Genomic DNA, 13,606 nt, shown 5'->3' with positions numbered 1-13,606 from the left:
GTGTGCTGCTGGTTTGTGTTTTCTAATACACTTAAATAAATATGTATATATATTTGTTGCAAATTATCTCAAAATATTTATATACTTCCAGGTGAATGGACAATGTGCTGGACACACAGCTATGCAAGCAGCTAGTCAGAACGGCCATGTTGACATCTTGAAGTTGCTTCTGAAACAGAACGTGGATGTAGAAGCAGAGGTAACTTAAATGTCTAAAAATACTCTTTGTCCCCTTAAGTTCTAAGCTTTCCTACATGTAGGAATAATAGTTCTATTGGAGTTCCTTTCCAGCACTAATTGGTAAATTCTTCCCTTTTTTAGGTAGTTTTTCATGTCTCTGTGTAGCATACAAGTATATTGCTAACACTTGGAAATACAAAGTGTTACAGGTGGCAATGCAGAACTGCCTTTGCTTTTCTGGTGGGTAACTAAATATTAAACAAATTATAATCAGGATTGTAGAAACTAATGTATTTTAAATGGCATATAAGCAGGCCACAAAGAAAAGAATAGGTTACTATCTTTTTATAACAAATTACCTTTCTCAGAAATAGGATCTTTCAAAGTGTCATATGTGTTTAGTACAAGAGATGTACGCTTACACTATATTTAAAAACTTGTGTTTGATAGATACGTTGTTGTTTTGTGGGGGATGAACTGAGAGGTGGTATTTTGGTTTTGGTTTTCTTGTGGCTATGAATTCTACGGTGAGCAGAATTCTGATAAACAGGATGTTGTTTCTGTGTCTGCAGCTGATTTCTTGTGTATGTGTGTCCTTTTTCTTGCTTTTTGTTACCTGTTAAGAAATGAAAGAACTGTATTTCATGCTGTCGATGATCAGTATTTGTAAGGCACTGAAGTAATCTAAAAAAGGTATCTAGTTATATTTCCTTGTTGCTGCAGCCCATTCCTTATTAATTGTATCATCATCTCCCTTGTGTAAGAAGGCAAAACAGATCTTAAATTGGTTTAAATTTCACTTGAAGGTTAAATTAGGCCCTTTAGGGAGAAAAAGTCTTTTCCATTTAGGAAGCAATTCATTGCACAGTTTACAGTGCAAATTATCGAAAACTGATTAAATATTCTCTGTTAACTCCTGAGAATTGCACAGAACTTATTTTGGCTTTTTTCTATTAGTTGAATAATAAGCTTCAACTGCATTTATTCTAATAAATAAGTGCATAAATAAATATTAGAATGATTGTTCATGAGAAAATTACAGTTAACTATCTAACAGAATACTCAACAGTTGCATTTTGAATTTATTTTGTCTCATTTGTACAAAAAGCACTGATATTGCAGATTTTGCTCATTTTGTGAAGCACAAGAAGGATCTGTCAGGTTTCTCTTATTCAGAATATAAATGAAGGCTTAATAGAATGCTTTAAAGTTTGTAGTGTGCTCAGTCGTTTGAATACAGAAAAAATATACTTGAACTTTTAGTTTTATATTATATTTAATATACAGATGAGTCATAACATGCTAATACATTAATGGAGTGATGACAGAATCCTTGGAGCTAGAATTACTTTTACATTCACAAATACATTATTTACATAAAACAAATAGTTTATAAAGATTTTTTTACAGAATGGTAAAAGTGGCTTAGATTTTATGCAGTGCATACTTGCTGTGGTCTGATTTCTGTGAAGTAACTTCATTTTAGAAATAGTATTTTCACTGCACTACATACCATACACTGTTAAAAACTACACTAAGCTGCTTTTTGTCTGTATTGTGAGATCCAAGCTGCAGTAAAGTAATTCACTGCTGCTTTCTCTGCTAGTATAAGAAGGGAGTTAGAGGTGTTAGAGGGAAGTCAATGTGCTACTTGTACAGCTTCAGAATAATATAACTGATGATTAGCTAATAGAACTGTAAGTGTTTCCATTATCTCAGGTTTTGGTAGTATCATAATACTAGCATTAAAAAAAAGAATACTTGCAAGGATTTTATTTGAATTCTCAAACCTTTTTCATGTAACCTTGAGCTGCTTAAATAATGGTGATATTTGTACTTAGTTACATGATAAAAGATTTAGGCGTTAGAAGATGTCAGTTGTCTATAAAATAGTGATGTGGAGATGCTGCAGAGCTGTCCCAGTAAGCAGGGAGCAAAAATTTAGTCAGTCTGTTACTTCATCGTTGCAGTCTGTGGCATGCAAGGAATGGATAAAAATCCTTGGTTTACGTACTTTAAAGCTAGCTTGCATATATTTACACTTATAGTCCCCTGCTGCAGAGTATTTGTATTCACTGTGATATTTTCTGTGGATGCCCACATCGTGTTACCTGCTTTATGCTGATGTCTCCGGAAATTTAATGTTGAGTGCTGGTGACCTCTGTTTAGTCAGAAAACATTTTGTTACTGACAGAGCTCAAAGAGCCTATGTAGGTATTACATAGTAACGATAAGTAGCCTTTTAGTCTTCTCAGAAATTAGTGAGTATCAGTTACTCTATATTGACACTACTGACAATATTATATTTTTGATCTGTAGAGAAATATATAGTGTTTTAATACTTAGATATAAGTCTTAGGATGAATGTTTAATTAGCTGTTAGCTTTCTCCTAGGTATATTAATATGCTGTTGTGAAAGAACTGTACAGTGGGATTTATTTCCTGAGAAACCTGTTTAGATGCTAGCAAGAAATAATGCATGCGCTTTCTTGGATCTCTGCTCATTAAAGCAGATACAGGAGTTTTTATGCATTGAGTTTTCATAAATTTGGTGTTTTGTGTCTCAAAAATTGCAATATGTTAAGATATGTAAAGTATTACTAAGTATGTAAAGTATTACTAAGATATGTAAAAATATTAATTATGGGTTTCATCAGTATCTCAGTGTACTTTGCAGACTATAAATATGAATAGACAAAAATTATCACTTACCTGTGAAATGAAATGCTTTCTAGAAATAAATGCTATAGCATTTTAACAGTACTGTCATGCTGTTCTTAAGTGTCACCCAGTAGTGTTCAGTATAACTAGCAGAGAAATACAGGGAGAAGTTCCCATTTCTGATCCTTTCCCCTTCTGAATAGACATGCTTTGGCGTCTTCTGACTGTTTGCTTGTTTTAGCAAGATTCCTTCCCAGGTTTATCTATCTTGAAAGGTAATTCAGTAGCATGAGCTGATATGCAAGGCACAAGTGTAAATATCTTGTTATCAGAAGTTATTGAGGTTGCTGTTTACTGCCGTGACAGTCTTTATTAAAGAGATTCATATTTCCTAAAAGACAGATTTGATAATTAGCAGATGTCATCTTGTATATTTTTTAGATACTGTAAATAGTCTCATTGTTATTTTTCTGTGCAAATAGAATTTTTCCTGAGAACTGTTCATTCTTGCATTGATATAAAAGCATATTAGAAATGTGTATTATGTACAATTAAAATAACCTCAGGAAAAAAACATTGCTGAAAGGGAAGAAAATTGTGAGAAATTAAACTTCTCCAAGAGAGATTCTATTGACTTCCAGTGCACCCTTGGTCAGTCATGGCTTTATCTTGCTTACCATTTTTAGTATTTTTCTATTGTCAAAATTAAATCTTACAAACACCTAGTGGCTTTCCACTGTGCACATAAATTTGATTAGAATACCAGCTTATGCAAGCTATTACAGCAATGAAATCTGTTATATACCTTCCATTTTGCTTTTCACTTTTATATGCTGTCATTAATATATATATATTTGATTAATATTTAAATATATTTCATGTAGTACAGTCCACTTGTGGATGTTGGAATAACTTTAATTGACTTTTGAAACTTAATTCTCCGTTTGGATAGAACTGAAACAGACAATGTAATCAGGGCATTAATGCTGTGAATTATCATAGAATCAGAACCTCTCTTTAATTTTGGAGTCGCAATCCTAGATTTCCCTTGGAAAACGTTTATTAGCTAAACACTAAGACACAAACACACAATAAACCTTAATAAAAATTAGCGTAGTTATATAAGCAAAACACTTCTGTTGTCTTATACTGTGATTTGGAATCTGTAACTTTTTTGGTGGTGTTAGGGTTTTTTAGGCAGTGGTTATTTTTAGTAGAAACCAAAATGAATCCATCCAAATTCCTGATGAAGGCAATCACACACAGATTCAAAGCAAAAATAACATGACATAAAATATCAGTATCATAGAATATATATGTTTGTAGTGGCTGAACAGAATATGTATGTTTGTTGTTTTCAGCTACAAACAGGCTTTTCATTTTCTGTTGCTGTGGTTCAATCATTTCTTTTATTAGCTCAGTATTCGAGTGGTCTAATTTCTTCAAATGGAAAGAAAAAATGTACCATGCTTCAGTTTAAATTAATCTGTGTTTAAATGTAAAGGAAATGTGGAATATGCTGGGTCAAATTAATGTTTCTACTTTAGGACAAAGATGGAGACAGGGCAGTTCATCATGCAGCTTTCGGTGATGAGGGTGCTGTGATAGAGGTTTTGCACCGAGGTAGTGCAGATCTAAACGCTCGCAACAAACGCAGGCAGACTCCACTTCACATTGCTGTCAACAAAGGTCATCTGCAAGTTGTGAAGACTTTACTGGACTTCGGCTGCCATCCTAGTCTCCAGGTAAAGTAAATGTTGATATAGATTTACTTTTTAGCTCTTGAATGATATGATTTGCTGTATGTGGATGCTCTATATAGGTGACAGAAGACTTACAAAAAAATAGGATTAAAGGAATAGACCTTGTGAGGTTATCTGTCCCAGCATTTGCCCCAAAATGTGATCAGTAAAAAAAAAAAAATGCTGTTATGTTGATTTGTTTACTTGACAGCTAGATAGGCACCTGATGTATTCTAGCCAATTGATACTGATGTTTTCACAGACTGTATTTATCTGTGATTGTTAACTTTCCCTCCAGATTGATTCATCCTATATCCAATATGCAGCTGTTTGTTCCTCCTGCAAACTGCAGCTTTTGGAGTCTTTGCACCTTTTTGGCTGATGATATTGTAGAATGTTCTGTTAAAGGAAACTTTCTTTTCCGATTTGACCTATTATTGACAGAACTATCTAGCCAGATTCTCTTTCAAATATATAGGCTTTTATCTAAAAAGTCCACAGGTCTAGGGCCTCAGGTACTGTAGCTGCACAGGAACAGTTTTATCTGTAATGAATGTGGCAGAAGCTGTGACATGTGAGTGTGACCTCCTAGTAGAGGGGAGGTTGGGAAGTTAGAGGAGAAACCCTCTATCAAATAAGTAAGCATCCACATTCTGTGCAAGCTGAATGCAGCCTCGTGCAGTGCACAAGAAAAATCCGAATGGGACAGTTTGGAGAGGTTTGCACAAAAAAGAAAAAGCTCTAATGTCCTGGGCAAATCAAGATATACTGCAATAACACATTTGCCCCCTTGTTTCACCATAATTTAAAATTCAGTAATTTTTTAAAGCTGTATATCCACATAACACAAGATGAGCAAACTTTCTAAAAATTAGTGAGTAAAAGGATTCTTCACTTATCTATTTCCACCTGGCTTTATACATACTGTCTTGATTTTACTGAGGTTGAGCCTTCAGACATATAACATCCATACAGACCCTGCTTAGTGTGTGTTAAAGATTACATCTGATAATGATTTTGATGTATCAAGTCCAATAAAGAGCATCTAGGTGTATCATACAATGATGTATGCTATATGGGTAGCCAGACTGGATATTTCTGACTTTAAATGACAGCAGTCTGTTTGGTTTGAAATGTTCAGTAGAACGGTGCTATGAAACTTTGCCTGGAAAATATAATTATCTTTGAAAATAATAAACTTTCAGATCCTGCATTCATGCTGAGGAAGTTTGATGTGCAAATCAGACTAGATGATTGATGGATAAGAGCACAGGCGATGTGTCAGATTGAAATGTGGCTGGAGTTTATCTGGCCAGCACTCTACTTCTCAAGCAAATTCATTATGTGAACAAAAACATGTGCTGGTCTAAAAGCAGTAAATTCAGGAAATACAGTCAATTAAACTGCATAAAAACTGCATAATTTAATTTTGGCAGGCTTGTTCAAACTGTTTCCATTTTTGGGCACTTTTTGTTTGACAGTTTGTGATTCTCACTGTAAAGATTGTAAAGATTCCTTTTTCATATTATAGTATATTGCTAAAATGTTCAGTTCCTGAGTTTCTCAGTCTCCAGTTGAGTCAATGGCAGTGACAAAAGTCTTCTTGACTTACACAGTGTCAGAAGTTTACAGGAAGCATAAACCTAGAGAATTTGCTTATATAGCAGCAAATAAACTTAAATAGATGTGTTCTCTACTGTTAGTCATAGAGCATTGCTTTTCAGCCCAAACATTTGGGTCTTTGGATAAGTAACGTACACATTGCTTCTAGGAATAAAAAGTATTTTTCCCTCTGAGCATCTTCCTCCCCCCTCCCCCCCCCCCTTTTTTTTTTTTAACATGGATGCATGTAAAAATTGATGCAAGCTATTTCCGGGTTTTAGGATTCTGAAGGTGACACTCCACTCCATGATGCAATAAGTAAAAAGCGTGATGACATCCTTGCTGTATTGTTAGAAGCTGGAGCCGATGTTACTATCACCAACAATAATGGGTTTAATGCTCTTCACCATGCTGCGCTAAGAGGAAACCCTAGGTAAGATTTGTCTTTTAAGATTATTTTGTCATTAAAAGGAGAAAAAAAATAAAAGGGTAGAATTATGGTATTCTTTGAAAAGATCCTTAAACTTACATATAGTTTCATTTCTTGAATTTTGATGTTGCTTAGACATGCATTATTAGCATGGCTAATAGTTGGGTAGCCATGTTCAGATGAAACTAGTCTGGTTAGTTTAATACTGTATTTAGGTGTCTGCATATTCCTGGGAAATTCCACATAGTAGGTGTAAAGTAAAATTTTGCAAATAAATGTTTTGCCAAGTAAGAAGTTGCTGAGCAAGATCTTGAGATAGGATTTGTAAAAATGTTTCAACTCTTCTTGAATATTGGAATTGGAAAAGGCTTTGAGTTTTTAGAAGTACTTGTTGGTGAATAATTATTAAAGATACCATGCAGCTATAAAGTAAACATAGGGTTGTCATGTTAAATTGCATGTGACAGTGTAAGAAACATTTAATTTTGTTTCCTCAAGAGCATGTGTAGAAGGAGTTTCTTATTTCAAGTTTTACATAACAGCTCATTACAAAAATACTAATTTTGAGGCATAATTTGTTTTGTGCTGATAGCACAGTATACATCTACATTTCATCTTCAGTTAAGTGCTTTCAAAATATGTGTTGCAGAGCTAGAATGGCATAGAAAAATTTAGCTGCATTGCTGATTATCACTTTCTGGATAAATGTTCTTTGGAGCTGTCATTCTAACAAGACTTTAGTATTATGTTTTCAGATGGTGGAGAATTCAGAATTTAATTTGCATGAAATATGTGTGTTTTGCTTTTCTAGTATAAAATTCTACTTTTCAGTTGAGTGCAGTTAGACAAATAAGGGTGTATATTAATGTATGAGAATAAAATCTGGGTTAGCATCTTAAAACATAACTATCAAGACAGTTAAAAATAACTATTCATGTGTGTTGAATGGAATTACATTTCAACATAGTAAAAGTAGTGGCTGGAAGTGACAATAGGAACAATAAATGTGTCTTGTTTTCTACAGTGTTCGTAATAGGCCTATAAGTGAAGACAATGTCCTTTGGCATTCTTTCAAGGCTGATTTGATAGTTTATTCATATAATCTGTAATCTTTCATATTCTCATAACAGCAGTAGCCAGGAGTACTATTTTCTGTCTCCAGTTTGCTAGATTGGGTATTTTTTGTTAGTTTTTTTTTGTTGTGCATTGCTTTTCTTAGGTTCTTGTGACAGTTATGGTCTGTGTTATCATGACATCAATATGAGATGCAGGGGAAGTGCATGAAAAAAACCTCTTTATAGGATCACTGAAGACTTTTCTGTGGGTGAACACTTTATGGACTACAGGCTTTTTTCTTGATGGAGGGATCCAAACTGTGGTTCAAACTGAGTCAATTCGACAGTTGTCAGCTATCAAATGTGATGCATACTACAGTTTTTTTTCCTGGAATTCTTTCTTCTTTACATAAGTTTATACTGGAAAAATAGGAAAATATTCCCAGTATTAGTGTTTCGAACCCTGTATAGGTTGTCCCATACATCTGTCTTCAGTAGCATCTAAGCCTGTTACCTGAGTCTGTCTGATACCTTTTTTTTTGGCTGCAACTATGTCTGCCCACTTATAAAACATGGAAAAAGAGAGAATCTTTTCTTCATCTTAGGATAAATAGTTGTATTTGTTCATAGAGTTAGATATTTTACACATCAGCTTGGGAAGAAATGAATGAAAATAAAAATGAAAAGTTCTTAAAAAGTCCCCCCCCTCCCCTGCCCACTTCCCTCATGCAGAGCACTATAATCATTTGTTTCCTATGGAAGGTATATTTTGCTTTATTTCAGACTGCCACTGGTGGTCAGTTACTTTATTGTTCTGTTGATTTTATTGTTCTACCACTGGCCTCTTTCTGAATTAAACTGAAGTTTTTAGATTTGCCACTTCGTCTTTCTACATCTGCTATGGTACAACAAATGCTACTAATCTGTTAAATGCATGGAACAAAAATTATATAAAACACTGTTAAAAATAACTCTGAAAACTTTAGCTTATAGCTGGTATGGGTCACAAGCAGAGTGTAATATATTCAGCTGGAAAGCTTACCTAAGCAACTATCTTTTTGTTAGTTGAAGTTTCTTTGTGGCTTCAAGCTGTGGTGTCTGATATACACTGCACTAAATCGGCTGCAAGATCATGTATAAAAAATATATGAATAATATATAAAATTAATATATATAAATACATATGAGTAAAATTGAGAAAGTCCACATCTGGAAAAGGACTCCTCCTCTTAATTACTGAGAATAAGTGTGTTTGCTAAGCGCTTGGATACCACAATAGCGTGAACTAGATTTCTATAGAATTTTTTACAGTTGATATCAAATGGCTATTCAAAATTGATTTTATTTTTAGGGGATGACCTATACTCTGCTTCTTACTGAGTTCTGACCTTTACTAACAGTAGGAAGATAGGCCTCGAAGGAGGAAGAGAAACAAACATACAAACAACCCCCCCTCCAAATTGTACTGAAGAGAGCACTTAAAACTTTTTCTTTTTTCATATTAAAATAAATATAATCTAACTTTTAAACTCTTGGATATCACAGGTAAATATTAGAAGAAAGATAGCAAATTACTTTAAGTAGCTTTTTTTTTTTTTTCCCCCCTTTGCATTTGATGTTCCTTACCAGTTTGGTAATGTCTTCCAGAAGTAGAGGTATAGTGTGTTTTGGGGAACATCTTATTAGTGTACTATTCCCTCCTTTCAATAACTTGCCTCTGTTTAAACCTTTTGAATTGATATGGAAGCAGAGCTTTTGTTTTTTATGCTAGTGTAATGTCTAATCTACAGTGGAGCTTACTCAGTTTATGCTGTAGGTAGGCTTCAATTTGTGCATGGGACAGAGCTAAAAAGAAACAAATTTGTAATGAAATGAGGGAAGTTACAATTTTACTTAATAGGTGGTTTCTTGTTAATGATTTTTAGCTGAGTCAGTCATATTACTTAAAAGTGCATTTGTTTGGGATGTTTTCAAAGTAGTATGAACCTCAAAGCCTGGCAAACTTTGCCCCTTCTGCATTAATGAGACTTTTCAGACAGAAACGAGAGTAGAATTTGAGGGTATTGTGCAGATTGGTCATATATTCCCACATTACCAAATTTTGGTTAAGTTTAATTTACTGATACCTGTGACTTCAGATTTTTGAGCTGAAGACATGACTGTGAAGTGTAGGCGTATTTTATATCTGTTGCCACAATTAGCTTTAGATTTGCGTTGTATCTTGTGAACAGAACTTTATTCACACTGCAGTTAGCATCTTAAATATATGCTATGTTTAGAGCTGGCCTTACTTTCAAAATCTGTACCAGCAGTTCTTCAGAGTAATAAATTCTTAGACTTTAAATCAAAAAATGAAAATATTGCGGTGAGATGTGGGTTTCAGATGTGTTCATAAGCTAGCAAATAGGAGACTGTGTTTTAAAAGGGAATTGTAATTTCCTGTGGTTGTCATGTTATTTAGTAGCTCTGTCTTCGTTAGGTCTGTGGGTGCTTTGAACTGGTCGGCAGTGGAATTTTTATCTGTAGCAACCTTTTTGAGTGATGGGCTTTCTCACAGGTACTTAGTATTAATGAGAATACCAGGACTTTAGGCTTTGCAGACATGGGAGTCCTCAAAAAGACAAGCTGTGAGATAAGGGAAGAGTTGTAAAAATTATTTTCTAAAACAGTGAAAGTGATCTGTGCCTTCGTGTTTGTACTTTAGGCAGTAAATACAGCTTGAAGCTTGGCTGAAGCTGCGTGTAAAAAAGCATGATTCTAAAACTTCATTAAAATACTATATTCAGAAAATGCCTTAAAAGAAGGCTTTTCTTCAAATTGAATTGGAGAAGGAATATAATCTCCATGAGCAAACCTATAATTAGATAATGAATTAGCCTGTAACAAACCTATTATCTTTAAGAGTAAATAATACACCCAGCATGTAGATGACAAATACAGTTTCTGTCCTGTGGTGTTTCCTCCCTTGTGCAATATATTAAAAAATAATAATAATAAAATAGAGAAGGGGAGAAAAAGTAGAGAGGTGCCCATAAATTAGACCTGCCCAATGGGAAAGTACACTGCAAATACTGTTTGTGTTTCTTTTAAGTCAATGTTTGTTTTTTTTTGTCAGTTGGTATTTCTGTTATAAAGGGTAACAGACTTGAGGGAAAAGAACAGGAGACAATAAATCACTGGAAAATGTGTTTATTTGAATGTTTGCCTATCTTCTCATAAGTGTTATGAGATCAGTTTTTACTGAATAAAGACAGAATATTAAACACCAGTAGCTGTTTATTTAGAAATACAACCTTGAAATTTTGGAGCACAGAACTTACTACGCCTTTTGTTACCTTCTGTCTTCGACTGGCTAGAGTAATTTAACTCAACTGCAAAGAGCTCTTGACAGCTCTTAACAGACTTCATGTCCAGTACTGAAAATCTGAGCAGTCTTGTAGTGATCAATGCATAGCTACAGCTGGTTGAAGGGGACCAAATCCATTGAAGAGGTGATTTGGTTCCATTTTACCAGCTTTAGCAAAGCATTGGAGTGCAGGAAGATTATAATTCAACAAAACACTTAAGTTTCTTTACCGTGTACAAACCATTTACAAAGAACCCGTGACTTTCTTCTGATCAGAGTTACACATTTTGTTTCTAGCGAGTGCACATTTAACTTGTTTCATTAATTTGGAGATGGCAAAATGGAAAGCTGTATATCAGACCCACTTGTACAGTGTACCAGGGTGTTCTTGCGTGGGGCATTTCCTTGAGGCTCTTTGGCTGAGTCTCGAATCAAGTTACAGTTTTAACTTTTTTCTGTCTGCAGTAACAAAGTTCTAGAATAGTGACAAGTTCTACTAATATAAAGTTTCTTTACCTCTTTAATACAAACTCTACTGGAAAGAAGGATTTTATTCCCTTCCCCCTGCTCTGCCTGCCTGCCTGCCTCCCATTTTTTTTGGCAGGTTACCTTGTGCAGCTGCTTTAACGCTGTAGTTGGTTAGCACAAGCATAAATGTCAAGTGCTTTCAATTCCCTCCCTATATCTCTGGTTAGCATTAACTTTTTAGGAATGATTATGTAACACAGCAGGAGAGGTTGCTTGCTTTTTTTTTTTTTTCTTGGTGGTATATGTAAAAACATCAATGCAAGATAAATCTTTTTTTTTTTTTTGAGAGAGAGAGAGAGAGAGGGTTGTGTCCAATTCCTTTTAAGTTAAGGCTTCTTAATACATTTGCTTTGCTTATAATCACGTTTACATAGTTTTTTGGGTTTTTTTAAGATGTATATATTTTGCAAGATGAATTCTTGTTGAGCCTTGAGTGTGGTGGGAAAGAGGTGACAACATTTGATCAAGCCGTTTACTGATAACGAATGTGTCAAGTATAGTCTGCATCTGTTTGTTGTGTAGTCTGATGCTGGTGAGAAGATTTATGTAAATATATTCCCAACACCATGTATCCTAATAGAAACATAGCAGGTGTGTCACTTGGACTTGAGCATTAAAGATGGCTATAAAATTAGTTTCTATTTTTACCAGTTATACAGGAACTGTTTTACAGATACAGCTGCTCAAGTGTGCTTTTGGATGGCAATACAGTTTCATGTACTGGCCATATCGGGACAAAAAATGGCCATGGAAAAAAAGCTGTGTAGCATTTGATAATGTCAGCATCTGTTATCCCTGTCAGTCACACAGTTGAAATGTTTGAGTTACAACTGTGTCAGCAGATGCCCAAAGTTCAGCGTGTGCTCAGTTAAAATTGAACAGCTGATCTAAGTGATGGATGTGACATTTTAGAGTGACTGAGTATGTATTCTTAGATATATGCTAAAATGAACTAGCAGGAAGCAATGTCAATATGTAATTTTAACTTTTGTATCACTCAGACCTGTCATTTTGTTTCAGAGCAACATTACAATGTTATACAAAAAAGACAAGAAAGAACACAACATGATGACTTGTTACCAAAAACCTTTCAAAATAAGTTTAAGCTGTTAAAAAGTTGGTCTGATTATATACTGGAGGAATCAATTGCTGGTGTACGAGAACCCATCAGTAAAATAAGTAAACGCTCGGCAGTTAACCTCCCTGCAAATTCACCAAACTACTTCTGTGAGCATGGACAAGTTCAGCAGCATAAGTACACTTAGAGCTACTACGGCTTGATTTGCTTCCCACTATAAAGCAGTTTTTAATTTAAATGTTAAGATTCCATAGTCTTTGTGCCAAAATATCTGCTCATAAGAGGAACAGCTTTCAAACAAATATTAACTTTTTGCCTAAGAAAATGGTTCTAATAATATAATGTTCCTTGCATATATGTTATTCTGTGTTTTCGGGTAATAAAAATAACTGGCTATTTATAATATTAGCTATTTGAGATTTATATGGGTGTTTAAAATAAGATTTTTCCATCTAAAAATGGTACATAGACTTTTCCCCCTGCCAGACATTTTAGTAAGCACATGGATGGAGTTAGAATCTTTAATCTGGCCTAAATATGCCCACTTATCATGAATATATCATGTATAACAACTGCTTTTAGAAGGCTGCTGTCATGAATATGAACGGCTGGATTGATGAGGTGGGGAGATCTTTCCTCTTTTTTTTCCTTATTCTTAAATTTGATATTGAGCAGGGACTGAATGTGCTGGTGTATATTAATTGACATTGCTTTTAGAATTTTGAAGCTGTTGTAGGATTTATTTCTCTCTCATTTCTTGTGTAAATCTTAAATTTTCTGGTGTTGTATAGTCATATTTGTTTGGCCAGTTTTCTTAAATTGGGATTTAAATTCAGTTTATTTGAAAACAATTTAAGATAACTCACCTTCTAAGTAGTATTTGTCGCTTGTGTTTTCGTTTAGGAATCTGTCAACAGCTTTAATCTGCTGACGCTGACTAGCAACTGTAGCCTAGAAATCTCTGTATTGTCGTTTTCTGTGCAT

General features: G+C 34.4%; 1 protein-coding gene across 1 annotated transcript in view; it reads left to right on the top strand.

The window, feature by feature from the left end:
* MIB1 (MIB E3 ubiquitin protein ligase 1) overlaps positions 1 to 13,606 on the top strand; it is an 84,197-nt gene that overhangs the window by 30,523 nt on the left and 40,068 nt on the right. Inside the window, exons 10-12 of the mRNA XM_067290027.1 lie at positions 92 to 199; positions 4,389 to 4,586; positions 6,467 to 6,618. Coding sequence (XP_067146128.1) covers positions 92 to 199; positions 4,389 to 4,586; positions 6,467 to 6,618 — 458 coding nt within the window. The remainder of the gene's footprint in view (positions 1 to 91; positions 200 to 4,388; positions 4,587 to 6,466; positions 6,619 to 13,606) is intronic.

This window comes from Apteryx mantelli, chromosome 2 (assembly GCF_036417845.1).
Source record: "Apteryx mantelli isolate bAptMan1 chromosome 2, bAptMan1.hap1, whole genome shotgun sequence".
Lineage (NCBI taxonomy): Eukaryota > Metazoa > Chordata > Aves > Apterygiformes > Apterygidae > Apteryx > Apteryx mantelli.
The sequence above is the reverse complement of the archived record's forward strand: the minus strand, read 5'-3'. Positions and strand labels throughout refer to the sequence as shown.